At 40.3% G+C, this 25,061-nt stretch overlaps 1 protein-coding gene across 2 annotated transcripts in view; it reads right to left on the reverse strand.

Moving 5' to 3' along the window:
- Positions 1 to 25,061, reverse strand: part of NOX4 (NADPH oxidase 4) — a 110,135-nt gene that overhangs the window by 10,823 nt on the left and 74,251 nt on the right. For both annotated transcript variants that reach the window (XM_059467151.1, XM_059467152.1), the window contains 4 exons: positions 10,809 to 10,928; positions 7,283 to 7,391; positions 6,653 to 6,721; positions 4,478 to 4,578 (listed from right to left, as the gene is read on the reverse strand). In XM_059467151.1, the coding sequence (XP_059323134.1) occupies positions 4,478 to 4,578; positions 6,653 to 6,721; positions 7,283 to 7,391; positions 10,809 to 10,928 (399 nt within the window). The remainder of the gene's footprint in view (positions 1 to 4,477; positions 4,579 to 6,652; positions 6,722 to 7,282; positions 7,392 to 10,808; positions 10,929 to 25,061) is intronic.

A 25,061-nucleotide genomic window follows, 5' to 3' on the forward strand; every position in this document is an offset into this window, starting at 1 on the left:
CTAATCCCTAACAGTGATTTGTTACACTAATGAAAACAGAGAACTACTAACCCATGATTATTTCTGGCAGCAACAGAATAATTTTACTGCTTTACTTTCACATTAGCATGTAGGTTTTCCTTTATCATCTATATTGGAAATCTTACAAGAAGTCAAACACAGAGTATGGTCCTTGCTCATCACCCATAGATCTTGGGCCTTTAGTCAACCTGACTTTTTCACACTGTTCTACTGACAACAGCTCTTTGCTCTCTGGTCACCTTAAAATCAGGCTGCAAGTCAGACTTACAGTCATACAACATTTCAGGGCTCGGAACTTTAGCCAAATTCAGAACAAAAAACAGCAGGACTGAGCCATTCACAATATTCACTATCGCCCTTTTTTTAAAAGATGAGGAGAGGGAAAGAAAGCAGGGAAATACAATGCAGTGCTGCATTTTCTGTATCATGAAAAAAAAAATCATCTTCTTCCTGCTGAAATTGTGCCACTACAGAAAAAGATCTAAAAGATTTACTAGGATGAAGAAAAAGCATACAAGAGGGAACATGGCGCTCACTATTGTGATCTACAGCACTCAACAAGCGGATGGAGATTTGAATCCTGGGTTTTGCCTTCAGGACTGTTTCGATATTTTACGCAATAACTATTCAATATATAGTATTTTAGCATATGCTAAATAATCAAATTCAGTTTAAAGCTCCCTGTGCATGTGTTTGATGAGAGGAGGGAACTGATTTAAGAATAAATCTTTGGTGCATACTGCTATGTGTACATGTCAGGTGTCAGACAGCTGCTGGAATAGCATGGCAAATGCACACTGCACCAGTGCACAGCAACACTGGCATGGTACAACTGAGCACTCAAACATCAAAAATCACCCAAAAGTTATGCAGGTAACTGCAGTGGTGTCCTTGTGCAGGCACCTTACAACACAGATTGCAATTGCCTTCAATGACTTCATCTCTCATATCAATCAGGCAAAGTCATAATTTATACTTTTCTCACCCTTATGTTTATCTATTAAGCTTTCATGTTCTGGCAATACTCCTTTTATTGGCAATGGGTTCTGTGCTGGTGGCTGAATTTGCTGCAATAATGAGAGAGCTGCTGCTTGTTGCTCTCAAATAAGAATCCTCAGCACTTGCAGACTCTGAAATCCCTCTAATCTGTGCACACTGGAGAAAAAGGATTCATGAGCTGCCAGCAAGACTCTGTCTTCTACTGTGTATTTAATTGAAAGAATGAATGTTGTTGTTGGGTTTGGGGTTTTTTGTTTGTTTTTCTTATTCTTTAGTTGAATTAGTACAGTGAACTGATAAAATAAACCCCAAAGAGTTCAGCTGCCCCTCTCTCTTTCATTATGTATAAACGGCCAACAAAGTGAATACATAGTGCCAATGTATTCTCATCCCAGTATCCCAGAACATTCTTCCAAGGTATACAGATTTTTTCGCTAGTGATTAGAATCACAGGAGGGTTAAATGATTTGCCTGAAGTCACACAAGAGACCCATGGCTAATGTCCCCTGAAACCCAACTGAGTCACTGCTCTGTGCAGTGAGCCACAGGCTCTCAGATTGCCTTCCTGGGTTACCCACCACCAGCATCCAGTCTGGACACCCCTTCGTGCACTATCTACCTTCCTCCCCTGTGTCCATCCCTGCCTGCAGATGCCTCTGCCCCTCCTCCCCCAGATCCTGCCTGGCTGCTGGAACACAAACAGAAAGGTGGCTGAGGAAAGCTACTACATGGAACAGCATATTACTACCCTGACTGTTTATCTATCATTTGTCTGGGACAAAGGCTCCCTTTGTGTATTAGATGAAAACAGGCAGCTGTACAGTCCTATGTCTGAATATCTTCATAAATGCCATTAACATGCTTACAGTTAAGGAAACTATGTTATAGGCCATTCTTTGTAATAACTATAAACTTCAATATAGAATTTGCTCCTTCAGAGCACTAAGCAAGTAATTCCTCAGGGATCCTATGGGATGAGTAGGTCAGCACATACTCTTACATCCATTTTATGAACAGCAGGAGTTGAGAGAGAGATTAAATATTTTGCTACATTGAGAGGACAGAGTCAGGACTTGAAATGTTCCTCTTTTAAGTCCCACATTTGTTCCTAGAGAGAGGTTTCTCCTTTAGAACACACGAGAAATGTATCATGGTGTTCCATGCTTTTTCCTCCTACAGGTATTCATGTCTTTTTCTGGGTCATTCTCTACCTGGAAAAAAGCACATGCCTTTTTGACCTAAGCAAACTGAGCATGGTGCAAGCCTTTCATCCAGGACACAACTGAACAGGAACAAGGCTGTTGCTCCATTCCCCCACAAAAAGCATGAAAAAACAAAACCAGCAATTTATTACGTAACTGTTCCAGTTCAGATTGCTGGGCCTGCAAGTGTCATATGAAATACGAACAGTAGATGGCATACATCCGCTCCTCTTTTCCCGAAAACCCAAAAGGAGCAGGAACCTGATGCTGGGCTGTCCCATGTCACGCTCTGAAGGTCTGGCAAAGCTCAGACACTTACAAATGCACTTTACTTATTTGGGACCCATACAGCAGCAACAGCAACAATTCACAAAGCACACAGCAATCAGACGGCTACACAGAGACACAGACAGCTTTGCCAGCTGCCTGTTTATTTATATGCAGCTTTTCCTAAAATCACAAGATAAAAACTGGAAAATATCTTGGCTGCCCATAAACAAGCCCAAGGGGATGATTGCAAATGTGAAAGTCTGAACACTGGCACCAGATGTTGCAAACAACTTGATTGACCTGTTTTGATTTAGTTTGGTTTTTTTGGTCTCTGTATAGCAGCAGGGACATTTAGGTGGAAAGTTACAGAGAAATAAGAATTGAAATAAAGGTAGTAGCAGACCTGGAAAGTGGACTAGAGGGAAAAACTCAAGTTCCCATCTCATTCAAGGAAATATAGAGAATAATTAGCTACAAAAGGTAAATTTTTGCAGGACAGCTGAGGTTGTCAAAGGCTTCGCTACTGGGCACCATTACCAGTAACTACATCTATAGGTACAGATCTATATAAACCTTGATAAAGAGATGACAAAGAGAGACAAAGCCTACATCTTAGCAAGGTAATCAAAAGATAACATTATATTCTTGTATTAAAGATACCTTGCTTGAAAATGGCAGCCCAATTTAAGACCTGATGTGAAAATGCAGAGGAAATGGTACTCGAAGTCAAATTAGGAGTAATGCAATGGAAAGCAAAAAAGAAAAATCAAGTATGATTACTACTACTAATGGCTTCATCTATATTATGTGCTCTTACATCCTCAGAGGGAAGTGGCAGGAACCTCATAATTTTCATCTTTTAAAACTGCAGTCAGTTAAACAAAGACACTAGAATGGAGCATAAAAGGTCAACAGCCCACTACGCAGAGATCTTTGGGCCCAGTCAGCTTGGCCCTCTGAACTCTCTATTTCCTTTTCTTTCCCAAGGTTCTTTGCTCTAAACCCCTTCTCTAAGTATGAAAATTTTACTAGAGATGTAGCAGCCTATGGGGTGCCCTGCTCACAGCATCCTCTATGACCTGAATCCAAGACAAGTACTGTCAGCAGCTCACACTGCCCACAGTGATACATTTGGCACTCAGTATTTCTCAAGAGCCAGGGCTCTGTGTCCCCTGGTCATACCTAGCCTTAGAAGAGACGAGTCAACAAGCCAAGGGTAGATTTCACTTTGCAAGTGCAAGAGAGGACAAAAATTTCTTGAGGGAAAGTTCTGCAGAGCACCTCTCAAACCCAATGTGCCCAGATTACTGTCAATAGCTGCTCAGGGGGGTTTGCTCCCACACCACTGACTTTGCCAGAAGTGAATTAGGGAAGATCCACACAGTCCCTTCTTCCAGATCAGCTTTTGAGGCAATGAACTGCCAGCAGCAGGAAAAATACTCAACCAACAAAGTTGGATCTGGACAAAGACATTCTATATGCATGTCTTCTCTTGTCCTTCAGATCATAATATGCTTTCCCAGCACAGTAAAAAGGCATTGCCAGGTTTTAACAGAGAATAAAACATAGCCAGAAATACCCAAAAGACAATAAATCTTCTGAATAAAAACAATACAGGTAATTCAAATTCTTCCTTGTGAATTCTGTGAATACTAGCATTACAAATCATGAATCAACAATTTTAAGAAATGTAACTTTATATAAAGAACCAGCATATGTTGAAAGCTGACATTGCCACAGACAAGAACACATGTAATCACTGTGCAGTGAGATGGAAATCTGCTACTTTTATTTTCTGAGCCACTGAACATCTCAACTGCATGAGAAGCTGAACTGCTCTGAACATAAAAAAACCACCGTGTTTCAGTTTGTATAGGCTATCTCTCAGCAAGATAAATCCTAGAAATATTTTCATACAAACATAGCTAGGAACAGATATGCCCAGCCATCCAACTGTGGCACCCTTCACATGGATGAGCACTTACCTCCTATTGCACTTTGCTATGTCATCAAACAGGAGCTTCCACTGGGGTCGTCCAATCAAAAGCCTGGAGTTTAAAGCTTGATATTTTTCACCAATTATTTTCTGCAAGAAACAAAAAAATCCATTCTGCCTGATTTGCAAATTGCCTCATATCACCCAGGGCTCCCATTTCTGCTATTGGCTGACTTGCCGGAGTGCTGAGGTGTAAAACCTGAGCACAAGTACCAAACAGCTGTGATGGGAGCTGCAGCCATTTTATGCGCCAATACCTCTGCTCAGTATCTTTTCAATGGCTCTCCTTGGTGTTAGTTATATACATTGTCCCCTCATGCAGCTGCTCATTAATTCCTACATTACTTTTAAATCAATTTATTTAATCCATAAAACAATAACCATGCTCCTGTTACTCATTCCCACACTGGCTTTTAATGCTAAGCTGGAAGAAATGCTGATGATGCAAAAATCATATTTTTGTCTGAAGTCTTTTTTTAAACTTTGTACAAGTAACTATTAAGATGACTAGGTCTGTAAAAGCAACCAGGGAAATCTTACTTTTCTCCCTGAGAGTAGTTTGCCAGCTGTTTTGAGCTGCTGCAACAGCAGAAAGCAGCCAAAACTGCTCCCCAGATGGAACCCACTCCATTCCAGAATGCTAACTCACCAGCATTTTGATAAGGTGAAATGCCCTCCCACTGCAGGGCACAACCCTGGGTTTGCTGTCCTAACACAGCAGCAAGAGGCAGAGAGCTACACATTATCTAGGCTCCCACATTCCCTCCCTTGCTGAACAACCCAAAACACTGCTCACACCAATGCAAACACAGTCCTGGCCAACTCAGCCTCCTTTGGGCTTTCATAGACAAGAGGCACTTGCTGCAGGGTGAGCTCTTACCACACAGGCACAAGGGCTTCTCACAAAGGGAGCAAGAAATGTAACTGCCCAAATTCTGGCAGCACTCAGCACTTTGGACTAACATCAGTGAACACACCACCTGTATGGCCATGGAGACTTAACTCCTCCTTGAGCAATGATGAGCAGCACTATGCTTCATGGCAGTTTTGTTCAACAGCCACAAAAAAAGTGACTCTAAAGTAGGACTTCAATCAAAAAGCTGACTTGAATAAATTCAGCAGCTGCTTAATTAGCATCACTATGCAGTATTTGTATACTATATAGTATCAGAAAACTTCCTTTGAATTGATTATTATTTCACTTTCCCTATCATATTTCATTGCAGTCCAGCTTCAGGTTTTAATTTTAATCTAAAAATTACATAGCAGGTTCATCAATTAGGTATTTTCAAGCACTCCATTTCCATCAACATATGCTGTCCAGGCATTGCATTTGTCATAGTCATTACTGTAGCTACTACATCATTTTAACTACAGGATTGTGTTCCTACCAGAGCAGTGAATGTTATGCTATCTCCACCTGATGGCAGGCAGATCAAAATCCTGCAGTGAAATGGTTTTTCACTGCATTTCATGTTTTCCAGTAATTGTTAGGCTTGGCTCTGGGCCCCCTGTAGTCAATGGAAAGCTTCCTGATGTGGCACAGTAAAGACTTGTACCTAGGCTTATATGCTACATCATGTAAAATGAGGATTGTAAGCATAAATAGTTACAGGAGATGACAAGAGTTGGGGAATTAGCCTGGCGTTAGCGTTGGCAATACATGTCAACTGACAGTTCTGTATAATTTCCAGTCTTTCACATCAAGAAATTTCTACCTTTCATCTATATATGAGATAATGAAATAAAAAGTTTTTAAAAATAGCTAGATTCTTCGAAAACAGATATGGAAAAGAAGATTTGAGCTTGCAGGTTCCTAGAATTATTCTGGTTTGGTTCTTAGCCCAGGAACGATGCAGATTTACCATCGAACACGGCCAACTGTCTGGTCTGTGGCCTGGCCTGGAAGGACCTTGTTCCTAGAAAAGGGAGATATGGATTTCTGCCTACACCTAATCAAGTTAAGGGTATGGCATGAGACTCTCTTAATGCTGTGGGGATGAACTGGCTGTCTTGCTCTATTAATGAATCAGTCACCCGAGTTTATGGCCTCAACTCCTGTTTTTACCATCTGCAGTAATCCCCTTCTGCCTTTGACTGACAGTTTGCATTGCCTATTACTCCAAGGTCTAGTTTAGTTTACAAACAACATTTGGCCACATACCTGTATTCCATCTGTTTGACTGAGGTACAGCTGGATATTTATATAGTCTGGCCGATTCTCCTGCCAAAGCTGGGAGGATGATAAAAACAGCTAGTGAAATAATGTTCTTTTTCTTAATGCAAGCATGAAGTCACTTGTGCCTACTATGCTGAGGCACATGGGTTTCAGCATCAATGAAGTAAGCTTTTCATTGAAGAGGATGTGCTTGTATAGCACATCGTGCTGTGTAAAAAATATTATTTTAGGAAGCTACATGGCTCTTAAAATATACTTGAAATTATAAATCCCACTCCCTTTTCAATCTGCCTACTAGCCAAATGACTAAATGACTAAAGGCCACTCAAGGCTTCCCAGACTGCATGTGCTTCTTCTTCCTTCTCATAAAGTAGTCTGGACACAGGCAAGTGTCCAGACTACTGGAACATGGCAACACTGCAATGAAACATTGGTGATGGACACTCAAACTGGTTTTGAACCAAGAACAAATGAAGCCTGGATCAGAAAGCCCAAGCTACTGCTGGAGCTCACTCATTTTGAGCAAGGCTGCCATCCTGTACAGAATGCCAGGTGTGTGGTGTGGGCATACCTTGCATTTAAGTTGTCAGGATCCCTCCAAGCAACACCCATTACCTTGTTATGCAACATACAGAGCAGATCTGCAAACCAGCGGAAAGACTCAATGTCCCTGCACACCCAGATGAAGTAGAGTCTTCTGAGCTTGTAGCATTTCCAACCATCACTTGAAAATAAAATGTGTGGGTAGTTAAAAATTGTAATTTTAAATGGAAACATTAATTAGGATGCTGTATATTTATTAATGGAAACATGAATTTCCTTTAGAAGCTAACTGCTAAGTTGTTCTTCAAGCTATGACACATCAGACGCTGAATTGACCAAAGCAGCCTATTCAGATGATCCTGAGAATATTAAATATCTAGCACAGAGCTAGCAGCCATCACAGACAGTGCTTCCACACTTGGAAATTGTCAGCTATACAGACGATTTGGGCAGCAAATATGGACTCATATATCATCATCAAACTTTTATTTCAAAGCAAAGGGGACATTCTAAGTTCAAGTGTATTATGTCAATGCTTTATTAGGTTTATAAAGAAGCCTGTAAGTGGAAAATATTGACAAATGTAATCATGTCAGGACTTAATTTTGCCTTTCTGTATGAAAGGCTTTGGTTGATTATAATTAGTACAGTAGCAAAATCACAAAGACCAAATGAAATCAGAGCTCCATTGTGTTAGGGAACTGTGTGACACATTACAGACCTCAGAAAATGTTGGTGCATAAAGTGCAACCATGGGTAAATTCTGGCATTGCACTTAGAAAAACAGGACTCTCGTGTCAGATTTCTAATTCAATTAAAACACAAATAAGTACAAAGGAAGGACTTGAATTAACTAGTAAAGAAAATAGAAATAAAAATATCCTGATGAATAATGAGTTCAAATAAAGCAAAAGTATTCAGGAAGCATTTTCTTAGTTAGCCAACGATGTGGTTTTTGCTGTTCTAATCACTGAAATGGTCAGTGCACAGTTTCCTCCTTTTCCTCCTAGAATGATTTTCAGATAGAGAAGGCCATAGCCTGTTCACTTAAAATTAAAATTAAAATTCCAGTCCTAGGAGCCAGACCTGGTCGAAAAGTTTCATGACACATCTCTCCATAGTCACTGTACTTTATTCCAAACTGTAGAGTTGCTGGCATATCCAGCCAGGATATAGGGTTAATAGATCTATATAAGTGATGGCTCCAACCAGTGCCCTGCCTCCCCACACCTCTGCCCTGAGGAGCAAGGATGGAAACATCAGCAGCACCTCAGCAGCACATAGAACCTAGAACTCACCTTTTGTGTAAACTCCCCAGAGAGAGTTTAAAAAGTGCTTTCAGACTGGGGAGTACAGTGTCTTTCAAGTCCTGATTTCCAATTTTCTATTTGTTAACTGCAGACTTTCCAATCACGATTTCCTCCATCTCTTTCTGACTGCCTGACTAAGACAAGCACTTAGAAAGAGTCACAATCTGATCAGATATGACAAGAGAACTGTAAGCAGTAGCAAGGAAAATAAGTGCTTTTCATTAAAAAAGGAATAAAAGATAAAAATGCAAGGCATTTTGTATTGAAATGCCCCAGTTCAGTAACAAACACCACTCTGGGTGATGAAACACTGCATCAGGATAAAGAGGCTGGACTGCCAGACTTCATCAAACAAGTCCAGCATAGATTTAAAATAGCACCCCAGACACATATGCCTGTGTGAACCTCCAGCAGGATATATTGTGCAGGAGAGGTGCAATCCCCCATTACAACCCCCATTTCTTGTGTGTTTCTGTGTTACACTCCCCATAACAGCCATTATTTACAGACTCTTGTGCCTCTAGCTTTCCCTAAAAAGCCTCTAGCTTTCCCTAAAGTACATCATAATTTCTTAAAACAGGGCACAGGGTTCAACAGCTAAGTGGAGGGAAGGGCAGGGGCATGAATCAAATTATGTACATACAACAGAAAAACAACGGAGCAGGAAACAAGATTTCAAGGACAGACTTTGGATCTCTCCTAGACCTGAGTGTCCTTGACACAACAGGACTGGCCTGGCTGCTCTGCAGAGCTGGCACCATCAGGCAGTTTGCATCTTCATACCTGCCAATATCTGCTTCCAAGCCAGGGCAAAGACACACACAGATCAGCCACTAAACTAGTGTCTTGTTGATGTTTAAATACTGAGGAGGGAAGCAGACTGTTACTTTTCTCCAGAATGATTCCCTTGTACATTGTACAGTGCACAAGGGAAGAGCAGCTAAAAAGCCAGGCTATGGAATTAGCTCCTTGGAAGTCAATTTATGGCTTTATGCAGATAAATGGACATTGCAAAATCCTTTGGAAGCTACCATTTTCTTGCAATGTCTGTGAGAATTCCTACAGCCTTGGCTAACACATATTAGAGAGAAACATCTAATTACCTGCTGCTGGCCCATCTTTGTGTTCCATGACATTTTTGCTAAACACTGTCAGGGATAATCCATCACAAGGAAAACAGTCATTTTATCCACCTGAGCCCCAGGCTTTCAGCAAAAATGCACCCTGGTTTTGAGGTGATCTGTATGCTCTCACAGAAAGAAAATGAGGGAGCTCAAAATGGTCTTTGGGGGCCGCAGCACCATGAGATACACAAGGCTAATAACTTTCAGCAGCACTTGGCACTGTCAGGTCCAGCCCAGGTTAAGGACAGAAGAATGTGTACAGCACCTAAATTCCACACTTCACTTTAGAGTTAGAGCTGACCATGGCATGCTCATCTTGCAAGAAATGCTTTAACTGTGCATTGTAAAGCCCTCCCAAAGCCAGATGGCATCTCAGGGAAGGTTTGCTGCTTTGGCTGACTGTTTATACTGGCCATGTGATACACTCACTTAACCTGTGACTGGAGCCCTTAATCAATTACTCTAGCAAATATAAATAAAATCAATAGCAATCATAAAAGGAAGTTTATTTCACATAGCATAAGATTTAGTGGGGACCATGCTGTCAATGTGACAGAAAAACAAGAGGTGGAAGGTTTAATCTGCATAGAATATCAAAGGCTTTACATTAAAATGAAATTTTAAAATAGAGAGAGGAACAAGAAAGGAAAAATAGAAAAATGCATATCTAAAATTTAAACTTTTCAAATGAAGTTAAACATCTGCATACTATCTGAATTCAGACTGATCCCCTTATATTAAAACCTCAAGCTTAGACATTTAAAAAGTCTAACCAGGAGAGTTGGTCCTGCATTTCCAGCAGAAGGATTATCACAATTGTCTGACTCCCAAAAACTGTTGCAGTATGCAGTCTCATCTAAGCTGGGACTGGGGGAACAAGTCCTGCCAAGGGCTGTGACTAGATTAATCACAGGCTTGACTGGTGGCAGGATACAGAGGCTGGTGACACTGTCCCAGTTCAGGTGCATCCCTGCCACAACACTTTGGGTTACAGAGAGGTATGAGAGGATTTATACCCTTTAGGGACATCTCAGTCCTCTACCTCTTTTCAAGGAATCATTCACTTATGCCCGTGGAAGTTTTTTAAGACACTCAAAGCCTTTCTGACATTCATTGTTGCTGTAAACTGGGGCAAAATGGCTTTAAAGGCTTAAGCTCACTTACAGCAATGTGTTGAGCACAGATGCAAATGGTGTAACCCCAATTCCTCCAGCCACGCAGAGGCTGACCTCGTAGTTCAGAGATTCCTCAAAGGGACTTCCAAAAGGTCCATCCACATACAGTCTGCATAAAGAGCAAAAATCACACTTTTAGAGGAAGCTGTTAAGATCAGACAAAGGTAAAGAAAAACAAGCTGGAATTAAAACCCTACAAGGAATTTGTTTTAAAATTTGTATTAGTTTTCAGATGCAGAACGTAAAAATCCTTTTCCTGGAAAACTTTATGTGGGCAGAAATGAATGTACAGGTGGTAAGAAAAACTGTTACCTAAAATCTTTTGGCATGTTCCATGATTAGACAAGTTATTTTTTAATTCAACAAGTGGAGGTGACTAAATTATGGCTTCCTATTTTGTCTGGTGTTAGAGGACAAAGAAATGGCACTAGAAACCATGACTTGGAGGGTCATACTAAGAAATGAAGTAGTTTGGCTAGGCTTGCCTAGGAGGTTCATCTTATACACATTTTCTGAAGAGGGAGAAAAACTGCTGATTTTTTTCCCCTTTGACTCATACCTATCATTATTATAACTATTCTGTCCACTTGATCTTAAAGATTATTTAGGAGATTGTGTCCCATTCCCAACCCATTTTTAACACTTCAGGTAGTACTGGATAGTACATTGATTATAATTTAAAAGTCAGCTTTAGGTATTTTCAAAAGTTTGGCCTCCTACAAGATCTTTCCTACACTGCTGACAATCTGAGGAAGGTCACCCATAGACAGCTCAAAATTTATGGGCTGTAAGATTTCATACACTCTACCACTCTGTTCATTTTCTATGGAAAACCAACTGCATATCTTACCTCAGTAACAGATTCATCTTTAGAAACTGCTACAAAGAGAACTTGAACAGGACATTTACTCAAGGCCTGTTCTGTGTATGACTGACTCACTGGATCAGTTTTATGGAGGTAACTGCTGAACACAGCCAAGTATGGTGGGACCAGCACTGTGTGCAGCAGCTAAGGGAACAGTACTTGCCCACAGGTCTGCTGACCAAGAGCAAGCTTTGGCCTGAGTCCACTAAGGAGCTCCAACACACATCAGTTTCATGCACACACACTGGTACTTATTGCACAACCAAACTGCACATACTGCATGTCTTATGAAAGGGCCTAAGAGTCTCCTTTATAACAACAGCCAGAGAATTAAAGGCAGAGAAGACATCTTTCCCAGACAAAGCCATCCAAACCTCATCTGATTAATTCCTTTGGAGGGCTGGACTTTAGCCATAACTTAAGTTCTCAGTCTGATCTCATTTCTTTTTGTTTTGTAGTCTGACCCTTGGCATCATCTTACCAGTCAAGACAATGTCTTGTCTGGGTGACTTTGGCCAATATGGTCCTTTTTAGGAAATTTTTTCCAGCCCTTTCCTATTGTTGCTTGATATGCCTCATATGTTAGGCTTCTTCTTCTGGATGCCTTAATTGAATACAGATAACTACAAACTTTCTGATGGATCTGAAGGCTGATTTTTAACTAAGTCCTGTCTTACCAACTCCATACTTGATGTCCTATCTGGAAAGAAAGGGAGAAGACACTGGCCCAGCCAAAGACATCATCAGAAGGCATTAGAAATGTTTTTAAGCAACCACATTTTATAACTAAACCATCTTCAACCTAAATATGCTTACTCTTATGTCGGGAGTTTAGTTCAAGCATGGCTTAAAGAAAAAGGCCACGAAGCCATGCAGCTGAGAGAAAAGTAACAGGTAGCTGTGAAGCAGTTTCAAAGCAGTTTCCAGCCTGACTTCTATAAACAATTAGTCTCTCTCAGGCATCCTTGCATAAACAACAAAGTTCTCAGGCAGTCTTCCCATAACAAAGGTAACATCCTCTCTGGGAAAAGATGGCACCCTGGGAACAGTTATGGAAGTTTTGAGAACCGTTCGTATCACAGTGAGAACACTGATTTTGTTTGATGTAAACAATCAACGGTATTGTAAAACAAAAGGAGTGGTTAGAGTTTTCTCTGTTAGCCTATCGTAAACCTGGATTTTGGAATATGCATGAAGTTAATTAACACTGTTATTTAAAGTGACTGATCGATCAATAAAGTTGGAGTTCGATGCATTATAGGATGGTCGTTCTCCCCCTCACTTCAACACTCTTATTTCTGCATTTATACTGTCTATAGTATTCTACATTCTCTTGGAGAATCTCAAAGCTTTGCAATGTCATATATGTTAGTTCCACCATGATGGGAATATTAGAAAAACAAATTCACTCCTTACTTAGGACGGACATATTGTTTTACACAATACAGCCAAGAAAAACTTCACTGGTCATGTGCAAACAAAGTAAACAGAACTTTAAGTATCTGCTCATTAAATGTTTCCTGTTACATAACACTTTAACCAGGCTTTATTTTCCACTAATGACATGATACCACTGCTGGTGCAGAGTGCAGCAGCAGCTGCTTTAAGAGATCTAAAAGTTGCACTGTTTGACAGAGGATGTAAAGGAGCAGCTCTTATTTAAATAAGCAACATGGGAAATGCTGAGAAGCAGGTTGTAACACTGAAATAACCTGGTCCAAGGGATATTCTGAAAGAAGTCCACAAATGTTATGGATCTCAGATGTATATGTAACAGATGTAACGGAGATTTAATTTGGGGATTTCAGAGTATGTCAAAAACAAATGAACAAACAAACAAAAAAAACCCCAAAATAACTGGATAACAAAGACCAGCAACCCTGCCATTCCTAGCCAGCTTCATATACATGTTACCCTAATCAGCCCCACCTGGTGAAATCTAGAGAATTGCTCCTAAAGATATGAAGAGCAAAAGCGCAGGCCTGAGGGAAATTCCTTACATTCTGGACAAGCAGCATTAACTTTCCTTTGGAAACACAAACCTAAAGCCAACATTTTGAATGAAAAACACAACCTAATGAAACAAAAACAATCAGAGCACGTTTTTCCAGAAATTACCGCAGTGGATGTGACAACATTTATTTATTGTAGGAGTGCCACTTAACATAACTGCACTGCTTGAGGACTACCTGGATGTATGTATGTGTGTCTGATCTCAGAGGGATTTAGAAATTCCTGGAAAGTCTGAGTGCTTCTGAATAATACTGACATGATCAGGAGTGGAAAAATGCAAAACTAGATCTGGTCACCAGAAACCAGTCAAGCACAGTGCCTGCCAGAAATTCAAGAAACAACCTGCAATTAAATATGCATTTTGGTCAGAATGATCCAGTTTGTGGTCCATTAGCCCCATCTGGCCTGCAAAATATTTCTATTTGCCCACTGTGTCTTCCTCTGAGGGAGTGAGGAGCAGTTGCTTGGACAGCAGATGCAGTCAGAGAAGCCAAGGGCCTCCTGCTGTGTCTGCATGTGGTCCAGCACATCGCAGCCAGAAGTCACTGCTTCCAAGTGTGAAAAAGAGAAATGGGGGAAAACCTGGAGAAACATTGCTACTGTGTTAACCCACTCCACCACTCAGAGTGCCTGAAAAGACTGATTCCAAGCATAACATGATCTCCCTAGAAGATTTCGTTGGAGGTTATAAACATGCACTATTTAATCCCATTTTACTACGGGGGGGTAATTTATAACTGAGACAAATGTGGCCCTGATGCCTGAATGGCAGTGGTCATTTATCCTTTTCTTATTCAGGCCAGTGGAAGCAAGAAACCTTCTGATGCCATATGAAATGGCACAGGGTTGAACAGAGCAGTGATTCAGTCATAGACTTCTGCAGAGATTATGCAATTTTTGTTTCCTGTCAGCATGTTCCTCCTTTCATTTGGTAGGACAGAAAACTTTTGCATAAATGCAGTTCCTTATTGAAAATTAAATATCACAGCGCTCAATAAAAAGACAAGGGGGGTAAGATGACTTTTTACTTCTTGAGCTGTGGCCCAGATATATCACACTACCATGCTATGCTCTCATATCCTCCCAGCTTTTATTTAATTAACATGAAGGAAGGGAATGGAATTTTACTAGAAGTTTAGAAATTGCCCCTTCAGGCAAACTTATTCAAATAACAAGTTGTTCTTTTCACATATATTTACTGCCAGTCTTAGGAGTGCTCTTAGTTATTATTGTGGCACAATTTTTCAGCTTAGATAGAGAAAAAAAAGCTCTTCAAAATAGAATACATCAGAAAAAATAGCAGAGCACATTATTAAAAAGCATCTTACAGACATTTTCTATTTAAAGCACACTTCCATTCTACAGTGCAGTGGTACCAAAATAGCCCAACAAGCACTAAACCAGCTTGTTCCAATGCTGGGCAATGGTACTGCAATAACACGGGGCTGCCCTTAAACTGTCTCAAGAACACAGGCAGCTGTACTACTTTTGAGATCCAATTCATTATTTTCCATAAGGAACTGCATAGTGATGTGTGGAGATACCCGCTCACACCTCTTGGACCTGGCTCTCAGTGCCATGCTTTACTTCAGGTTGTAGGAGCCCTTAGAAAAGATAATGCTTTGATTGCATTTCACAACCCAACAGTAAATGATGTTATCGGTTTTTTTTACTAGGCTCTCTGGGAGCTACTGTAAGACATTATCTGGGATATTAGTACAATAACAGATGGATAGGGGAGTTAAATCAAGAGCTCATAGGAAATTTTAATTAAAGAATCATCATCAGCAAGCTGAACAAAATGCTTGGATACAAAGTACTGCATAGAGCACAAAAAGTGAAATCCTAGTCTGAGGTTTCAGGCAAAGCTCTTACCAATGTCAGCTGAAGAAGGATTTAAACCAGCAGCATGAGATGTTATGTCCTTGATATTCAGTTCTTACTAGGATCCACATTTAGGTATCTTTGTGTGAGCACACTAAGTTCTGGATACAGTCATAAGACACAGTCAATAAAGCTAATGGAGCTGAATTCCTGATTCCTTAGAAAAACATCACTGACATTCTCCAGAATCATAATGAGATCAACTAAACAACTCTTCTCACATGCTTGTTCTTCTCTTTTACTTGTCCTACCAAAACCACATCTCAGTACTGATGAACTCCAAGGAACTGACTGTCTGATGGCTGAAGCAGTTTCCTTATGTTCTTCTGCTGCTCCAACTCTGCTGCACCAGAGATGCAATAATCTCTCTCTGATAACCCACACTATCAGCTTCCACCCCCACATGACAAATATTCAAACAAGCGCCTCCATGTTCCTCCCACACTTTCCTTCATGCCTAGGAGGGAATCACAGTAAACATCTGCAGAGCTATCTCATTATCTCCCTTCAAATTCCTTCTTAAGACTCCTCTTTCCTCTGATATGTAAGAAAACAGGCTCCTGCTGTGCTCCCTGTATCTCAGTCATATTCTGGATCAGTACTGTCCCACTGTTTCCCTGAATTTTGCTGATTGTATCCATCGGTTATCTGCTGTTTCTCCAGTTTTAGTTGGCTTGTCTCTCTGCAGTGTGGCTCTGTCTATCACAATGGCTTCCTGATGCATGACTCCTTCTTCAGAGCACCAGCAGAACAGAGATCAGAGAAGGATTGCTGGAAGCCATCCAAATCTGAAACTTGTATCAGAGACCATCTTTCATAGTCTGCAGAAAGCAAAATGGACTACTGCACTGTTCTAGAACATTTTGGAGTCCAAGGCTCAATTCACATTTTTTCAGTAAAAGCCTAGCTACAACAAATGGTGCGATTGTTCAAAGAAGCTGCATTTACTACTATCAAAGATTTTAAAATATTTTCTGCAGCAAAAATCAAGATAGTCACTTCATTTTATGAGGTCAACATACAATACTTCACAACATTATTTAAGCCTTAATTTATATGTATACACTTTGACACCATTTTACCAGAGGAGTTGATTATTGACAGCATTTCAGTACCAATAGCCTTTTATAAAAGAACCACTACTGAACAAAGCATGCTATCCTTTGCTTTTATGGATTTCCAAAACTACAACAACTTTTCAAGGTTTAAAAGTGTCACAAAATGTGACATCTGGCATGTGTGATCAGAGATTCCCATGTGCTCTCCTGACACTGTGAAGGATGATGTTTCCATTAAAGCAATGATCAGCCCCTTAGACGAGTAAGCTTGCAAAACCCAGTGGGTCCAATTAAATTTATATACTGTTTTGTGCAGGACTGCAAAGGGTTATGATTCTAATTTCATTAGCCATTCTCTCCTGGTTTTTTTAAACTGATCAAGTTTAATTTCTGGTTGTTTATTCACATTTTTTTCCTTCCAACTTCAAACATATTCTTACAGTATATACTAGAGCTTGCAAAAGTTTCCTTCTCTTTTTTACAGAAGCTGAGTCCTTGATTCGCTAGTGTAACAACATGGATGACTCAAAAAACTATGGAATTAATTAGCACCAAATTTTCTTCAAATAGAAACCTGCTAAATCATTATTATTTTTAGAATCCTATAAGAACCATTAGTTTTAGTATATCTCAGTTCCATTTAATTCTCTCTGACTGGGCAAGAGAAAATGAAATCACCCTTTTTCAGCTTTTTATACTCTCAAGGGCCCAGATGTGACTAAAGAAGCATTTCCAGGTCTACAACATCCTTAACAAGAGGAAGTATGTTGAAGGCATGATGATAGGGGTAAGAAAGTGGGACAGCTGAACAGGCACCCATATGGATAATGTTCTTCCTGTAAATCACAAACCGAGATTTGTGCATTTCTATGACACACAGTGCAGGTTCAGGAAGATTCCACTGGAGTGGGCTGGAACACTAAAGTAGCAAAAGTTGTCCAATTACCTTTTGGGAGCTGGACTTGTAACAGAGGACTGAGGAAGAGGAGAGAAGAAAAGAACCTAACTATGAACGAGAAGTTCAAAAATACATGGAGATTGAAATACCACTGGTGGCAACAGAGAACAGACTTGCACCTCTGATGGACACCCTTATAAACACGGTTCTTCCTTGTTCATGACTCCCACAGCAATCTGAAAGCAACCTCTCAGACCAAGTGAGATTCCCTCCAAACTGAATAAAATTATCTAAATATTGCCTGAAGTATTTATGGAGAACCCATATTTCTGACTACTCATTGCTGACTATTACAGGAGAGAAGCAACAGCTTACACCATTCACTTACTCCATTAAAAAGGTCTATAAAATCACTATGAGAGCTACATTCAACTATAATTATAAACTGAGGCAACTTTGTTCTCTGAAAGTACATGTACTTTCTGTACCAAATTTTTGGGTCAATATTCTTAATTAATGTTGCATTAATTCTTCTCCATGACAACCTTTTTAAGGTCATTTCTACAAAATGTTCTCAAAATGTATTCCTTTGATTAAAGAACACACAATTCATTTTATTATAACAAGAAATCCCGTTGTACACCTTTTTCCTTACCAATTTCAATTTCTATTTTGTAAAGTGCCTTTCCTCTCTATAAACTCATGTCCTACCAATTTTGCCTGAAGTAATCAAAAAGTAATCAAAAAAAATTAAAGTAGAGCATTTGTAATGACTGTACCACCTATTGCATTCTGCTTTTTGAAATTTTATTGTTACATCATTAAGTGATAAAATGCTGCAGAACAGCAACCCCGATGAGGTAGAGTGTGCTGGACATATTTCTCCACATTCATGCACTCACTGACAGAGTAGTTATCTGCTTATCTCACTGCAAACTGTATTTCTGCTTTAGAGTAACACACTTCAATACTTATCTTTGGTCTGTTTCAATATTTATAGGAAGCTTTCTGTTGCTTATACTGCTGCCTTTGGTGGTCATCTCAGAGAGGTGACAGATGGCATGGAAGCAGTGCAAATATTGGTCCTCTTCCTCACTTGGTAAATGCTACTCACTGAGACAGGATATCCCTTGTCTCCACACCAGTGTAAATACCTGCAGCATCAGTTTCTGTAGAAGCCTGGAAGGCAAGGTGGCTAATATTCATGTTGTAAACAGCAACAGCTGGATGGACAGCTGTGGAGCCAAACAAGGATTGTTGGTAGCAACAGCCAAGCATTGTTTGCATTAACACACTGTGAGAAAGAGCAGGATGTGGCTGGAGAAGGGGCCATACAGATGTAGGGCAGCACTCTCCTGGGACAAATATCCTCATTCTGCCTCCTGGAGAAGAGCACAACACAGTACAGCACAAGTGCAGGAGTGAGGTCAAAAAGCAGGAATGGAATGTACAGGGGTATCAAGATCACCAAAGACCTCAGACCCCTTTCCATACTGATGCATATTGATGCAACCACATTGCAGATTTCAGATGCTGTTTCAAGTTTTTTGCATCTCTAATTATTACATATTAACCAGCACTGGAAGTCTAATGCAGTTTCCTCAAGCCAGGGTTTGGGTATTTTCCATTGAAGTAAGAACGGGAGAACTGCATGGGATGAGGACTCAGGAAAGCCAGACAGTACATACGTGAGTTTCACACCCCTGGCAGCTCCTTTCTATTTACAAATATGCTCAGGGGACATATTATACCAAAGGGCAAAATACTTATTTGGATAGAGTGGCCTGGGGAAAAAAGACCACTCTAGTTTAACATCCACACTGCCATAGGCTTTCCCAGTCAAGCTCCCGTACACCTTAGGGATGGGGAAAGAAAAGCTGGCAAATCACAAGGATGACAAAGCACAGGATTTAAAATCCTAGCTAGGTATCTGCAGAAACAAAAGGGGAGGAGAGCAGCAGCTGACTGAAGTGCTGGCAGATACAGCTGCCAGCAGATCAATCTGAAGACAAGGACGGGCATATCACAGTTCTCTCCAAAGTCAGCCCACTCAGGCTCTCTGGACTGGATTAAGTAGAGACAAAGAATTCAAAATTAAGACAATATAAGAAAAAAAAACACAGAAAGGCAAATCTCACAACAAATTCTGCAGTTGGAATGAAGCAGTTACTCCTGTAATAAAATGGAATCCTCAATACATATTAAACCTAAACACAAATATTCTATCTAAAATGTAATATAATCCCTAGAAAAATCTGCCATGTCTCCTGCAAACTCTTTCCTGTCTTAGGGCTTTACATTGGGTAAACAAAGTGCCTTTGTCCAGTCACAAGCCAATCTTTTATCTGGAAAACTCTCTTTTTAAAACAATGCCTCTCTTGGCTATACTTCCTTTAAGGAAAGATGTTGATGTTCTCCATGAGCTTCACATCCTCTACAGACCAGTGATTGTGCCTATAGAACTAGGTTTTCTTCGGGGCAGCATCATGAAGCAAGTCATTATTGGCTTGGGGTCTGTAAAGTATCTTTGCTTGAATTTAGCTGCCAGAAAGCCTAGAAAGAAATTCTCTAAATATGCCTCTGACAGTTGGAGAGGTCTGCAAGATAGTGATAATGCAACTTCAGATGGCTTCCAGATGTTCATTGATGGTCAGACATGCTCATTTCCTCAGGCAGAGAGTCTCTTATCTGGAAGGGGATACAGACAACTGGCAAGGCCAAAATGTAAAGAAAGAACACCTGCCCAGCAATAGATTGAACCATATACAGTTGGAATAAAATGGCAGAGTAAGGATGAAATCACCCAACTTAGAGCAGGAATTTCTGAAGTCAACAAAAGCCTACAGCTGAGTCTGTACATAGATTCATTGGCAGAAGCTTATCATCTACCAGAAAATATACTGCATTACATCACAGATGAGCTCAATGCAGTCCTGACTATCTTGACCTCCTCTTTGTTTTTCTCTGACTATGCTCCAGCTTCTTATTTCCAGTTCTGTTTTTCAGAGTGAATGGACTATTATTGTCTGCAGTGTTCCAGTTTCAGTCCTGCCAAGGCCCTGTATAATGACATTATTATTCACAGGTAGCAGTGTCATTGCTATTACCTTTCTAGCCATACAAAGATGCCTCTGTGCAGCTGCCGTAGGTTATTCAAAATAAAGAAATTTTTATCCCTTGAATTTTTAAATTCCTTCAAGCTCTTACCTTTTTATGTGCTCATATTAACAGAGCCTTACCTTTTAGCATTTCTCTTTGAGTCACATTTAAGAAGCTTACAGAGAACAGGTGATCCCAAACAAAACAGGTGAGTGATTTGGTAAGAGACAGAGAGATACAGGACTAGTGTTTAATTACTGCAAATACATCATGCTTTTCCTAACCCTTCCCACCCTCACTTATCATAAATATGCTGAGATCTACAATGCACTGGGTGTGAGACACTGCTGCAAGACAAGGTGACTGAACACAACAGAGGCTGGCCATCACAGCAGAATTAACACCTCTGGCACAGAGTCAGGGTCTAAGCCAAAGGGGTCTCTCCTGCAGGTTCAATATCAGCTCCTATTGACCAGGACCCCCGAAGCTGATGTGCATATATACAAAGAAACACCATTGGGTGTGACTGGTCTTGTCATTATACACAACAACTAATGACACGTGAGACTTCTTCCACAAAATCAGTGTCTTGCACCTCCACACTAATCCCCACCATATTTGTCATCATTGTGAGATGGAGATCCCAAGACTGTGTCTCAGGTTTAATCTCAAATGACAGTGATGACCAGCCACAGAGGAGGAGAAATTCACACTTCTAATCCCATCTCTCTCATGCTTATCCACTGTAATTTCCAGAATGTCACTTACATCTTCAGTTAATGCTCTTTGTTTTGGTGAAACCAGAAAGCAACACATTCTCAGAACTCTCCTCCAGGAGATAGGGTTTAGTTTAAATTTAATTAGCTTAATGCTTAACTTTACTTGACGCTGCACCTCAAATCCTGTGTTCAGTTTTGTTTTTCCCTCATTGCAAGAAAGACATTGAGCTGCTGGAATGAGTCCAGACTGACAAGGGCAATGAAGCTGATGAAGGGTCTGGAGTAAGTCCTATGAGGAGTGACTGAGGGAGCTGGGGGTGTTTAGCCTGGAAAAAAGGAAGCACAGGAGGGACCATATCACTTTCTACAACTGCCTGAAAGGAGGCTGTAGCCAGAGTCTGCTCCCAGGAAACCAGTGACAGAACAAAAGGACATGGACTCAAGCTGTGCCAGGGGAAGTTCAGGTTGGACATAAGGAAGAATTTTTTCACTGAAAGGATGGTTAAACTTTGGTGACATCCAGTCACCATTGCTGGAAGTGTTCAAAAAATGAATGTACAAGGTGCTAAATAAGTGGAATAGTTTAGTTGACTTAGTGATGTTTGGTCACAGGTTGGACTCTAAAATCTTGGAGGTTTTGTTCCAACCTTAATGATTATATGATTCTAATATTTCACTTTAATACACACAGACAAAAGGCTGTTATAAAGTATGAGCCTAACAGTTTCCCCTTTTCAGTCTTTCTTATTCAACAATTTCTCTTTTGATGAACTGTCTGACATTCTATTGGAACTCATCTTCCTTTTCTTCCATCCATCTCCTAAAATTTGCCAGATGATTCAGAAATTTCATTCCATCTGCTCTGATATACACTATCCTCCCTGGTCCAATATCATCCGAGGATTTAATTAACTTGGTGTTTACATTTCCCTCCTTATCATTCATTATTTGATATATTGAAAGAACACATCCCAAGATGAATTGCTCCCTATTTGATACCTTACTCATTTTAAAGCTCTCTGCTTAAGAACTATTTGCTGCTTCCCACCTGTCAACATTGACTTTTTCTTCATTTAATACACTGTGCTATATTCTTATCTAGATAATAGTTTGCTGAATTCTCTATAGAAAAAAAATCTGATTCCAGTACAAAACAAATGGCAAAAATGCCACTGAACTTCGTGATATCAGAATTTAGTTCTGCAGGAGTAAAAGGTGTATTATCAGGCAGAAATACACTATAAAAGTAAATTAGCTTTAGTGGAAGAGCTTTTTTGCCATAGGACATGGGTAGCACAGACTGGATGAAATTCCAGCCCTCTAGGTTCTTTTTATCTACTAAACCTCATCTTTGTAAGACTTCTCTTTATCCATCAGCTGTGATCAGTGATTTGGTGTTCCACCATATCACTTAGTTTGCTTCTGTTTAGGGATTCCCTTAACACCTGTATTTTAAACAAATTGTAAAGGTAAAATTGGACAGACAAGTGAATACTTTCTGGTTGTCCAGAATATACTGTCTGGTTGTCTGGTTCTGAATCCTCTCTGAGATTCTGAAAACTGCATTACTGTTTTTCCTGATGGCTGCATATATCAACCATTCACTAGCCCACCAGTGAATGTTTTTGACATCACTTCAACTACTGTGAAAATGCCTAAAGATCCCTAATCGACTTCCCCCTTGGTGTAGGAACTTTACAAAGAGCAAAAAGGGATAGGAGGAATGCAGCAGCATAGGTGCTGTGCTGGGGTTGACCCAGTCTCTGTCATACCTTTCTTAGGAGAACCTGGGCAAGCCAGCTTGACACTGTGACAGTATCTACCTGTTAGACAGAAATAGTTGTATTTCTCAGACAGAGACGAGTATTGCAAAAATGACTTCATTAAAAGTTTGTGAGGTCCATTAATATCCTGTAATGGTGGTCATAAATTTCATCAATAAATGGATCACAATCTTTAATGAGCAAGTAAAAGGAAAGGAGTATAACATTACACAAAGGAATGTTTCTAGATATTTGTTTTATGGTTTCCATCTGCCCAACTGATGGCTTTTATCTTCAGATGTGACCTGACAGTTTAAAAAAGGATAAGCAATAGCTTCATGTCTCACTGGAGAAGCCTTGCCAAGGCAAACAAATTAAAGAAAGGGCAAAGATGACTGTGGATAAAGCCATCATCCTTGTTATCTCCTTGTTAATCCTGTTTCATCAGTTTAGCTAACCTTAGATGACAGTGTTCAAATACCTGAGTGCCCAGGGGGGTTTTTAACACAAGTGGCCCAATGACAATAAAACCATATATGACTTAGAATTACTTTTAATATATATTTTTCTGTGAAGCAGTTTTAATGATAATTTCCCTTGAAGTTTCATTCTTCAAGGAACCTTCAGTACAGAGATAAACAAACCCCAGACTCTGCAAAATTGAGATATTTTTGGTTTGTTAAATAGATGCTAAATATCTCAGCCATGAGTCTTCTTGCTGGATATCACAAGAAGGATAGAACAAGGGAACAAGCTAAACTTAATTGGATCATAATTGCCAAAACATTTCTACATGGTGCACATGCTATTCACTGGTGCCAGACTCTGAGTGCAGGGCCAAATAACTAAAAACAAAGTTAAATTGGTGGGGGGATGCCTATGACCACAAACAGCTGAAATAGCCATTGCAGACATAAATGGATTTCTTAAATTCAAGTGATGCTCTTAAGAGCTGCCTGCAGGCAACCTGCTCTATTTTGCTATAAAATTACTGAGAGAGATATATCAGATTTTGATAGCTCCTGTTTGCATGGCTTCTTTAAAGTGGATTCCTTCGCTGTTGTGCAAATATGCACCTATAAAAAAGTTAACCATCAACCATTACATATCCAGGTACTGCCATCTAACAACAGAAAGACAAAATGTATACAGATGCACACTAACTATGCTCTCAGACAGCGAGGCATGGCTACAGATGGAGCAGTGAAAGCTAGGAAAGTTTCCCATCTCAGCTTCTGCTGACTCTGAAAAGAGGGAAGCAGGGGCTGAGCTCCAGGGACAACCATTCTGCTGCACTTGGATTTTGGAATTAAGATGTTCAAATGCTAATGGAACCATGTGTAAAAGAAGACTTGTTGAACTCAGCCTGTTTTCTCATCAGGACACAGCAATTCGCAAATAAATGAACAAGACATTCCCCCTCAACTCTCCTTCCTAGTACAAAATAGAGGGAGATGAGGTTGTCCATCAATACCAACATGGCCTGCCAGTCAGAAGAGCAGTGCCCATTAGAGCCTGTGTCACTGAACAAGCTCATTACATTTAGCTCTGCTGATCCCACAGGGTAAACCTGCTCTTTTGAACTAAGGAATCTTTCTCCATGTAATGTATGGACTGTGCACAAAACAGAAAGTTACATCTGACCTTCCCTTCCCTTCCCTTCCCTTCCCTTCCCTTCCCTTCCCTTCCCTTCCCTTCCCTTCCCTTCCCTTCCCTTCCCTTCCCTTCCCTTCCCTTCCCTTCCCTTCCCTTCCCTTCCCTTCCCTTCCCTTCCCTTCCCTTCCCTTCCCTTCCCTTCCCATAATTCAGAAAATGAATTATAGTAGAGTTTTTTTCCTTTTGCTTCAGTTCAGCAGCCATGTCTGACACATGCTTTGATGCAGAATTTCATGTTGTCTCCTTGGAACAAAACAGGGGTGACAAAGGGGCTGGCATGTAACAAT

This window comes from Ammospiza nelsoni, chromosome 2 (genome assembly GCF_027579445.1).
Source record: "Ammospiza nelsoni isolate bAmmNel1 chromosome 2, bAmmNel1.pri, whole genome shotgun sequence".
NCBI lineage: Eukaryota > Metazoa > Chordata > Aves > Passeriformes > Passerellidae > Ammospiza > Ammospiza nelsoni.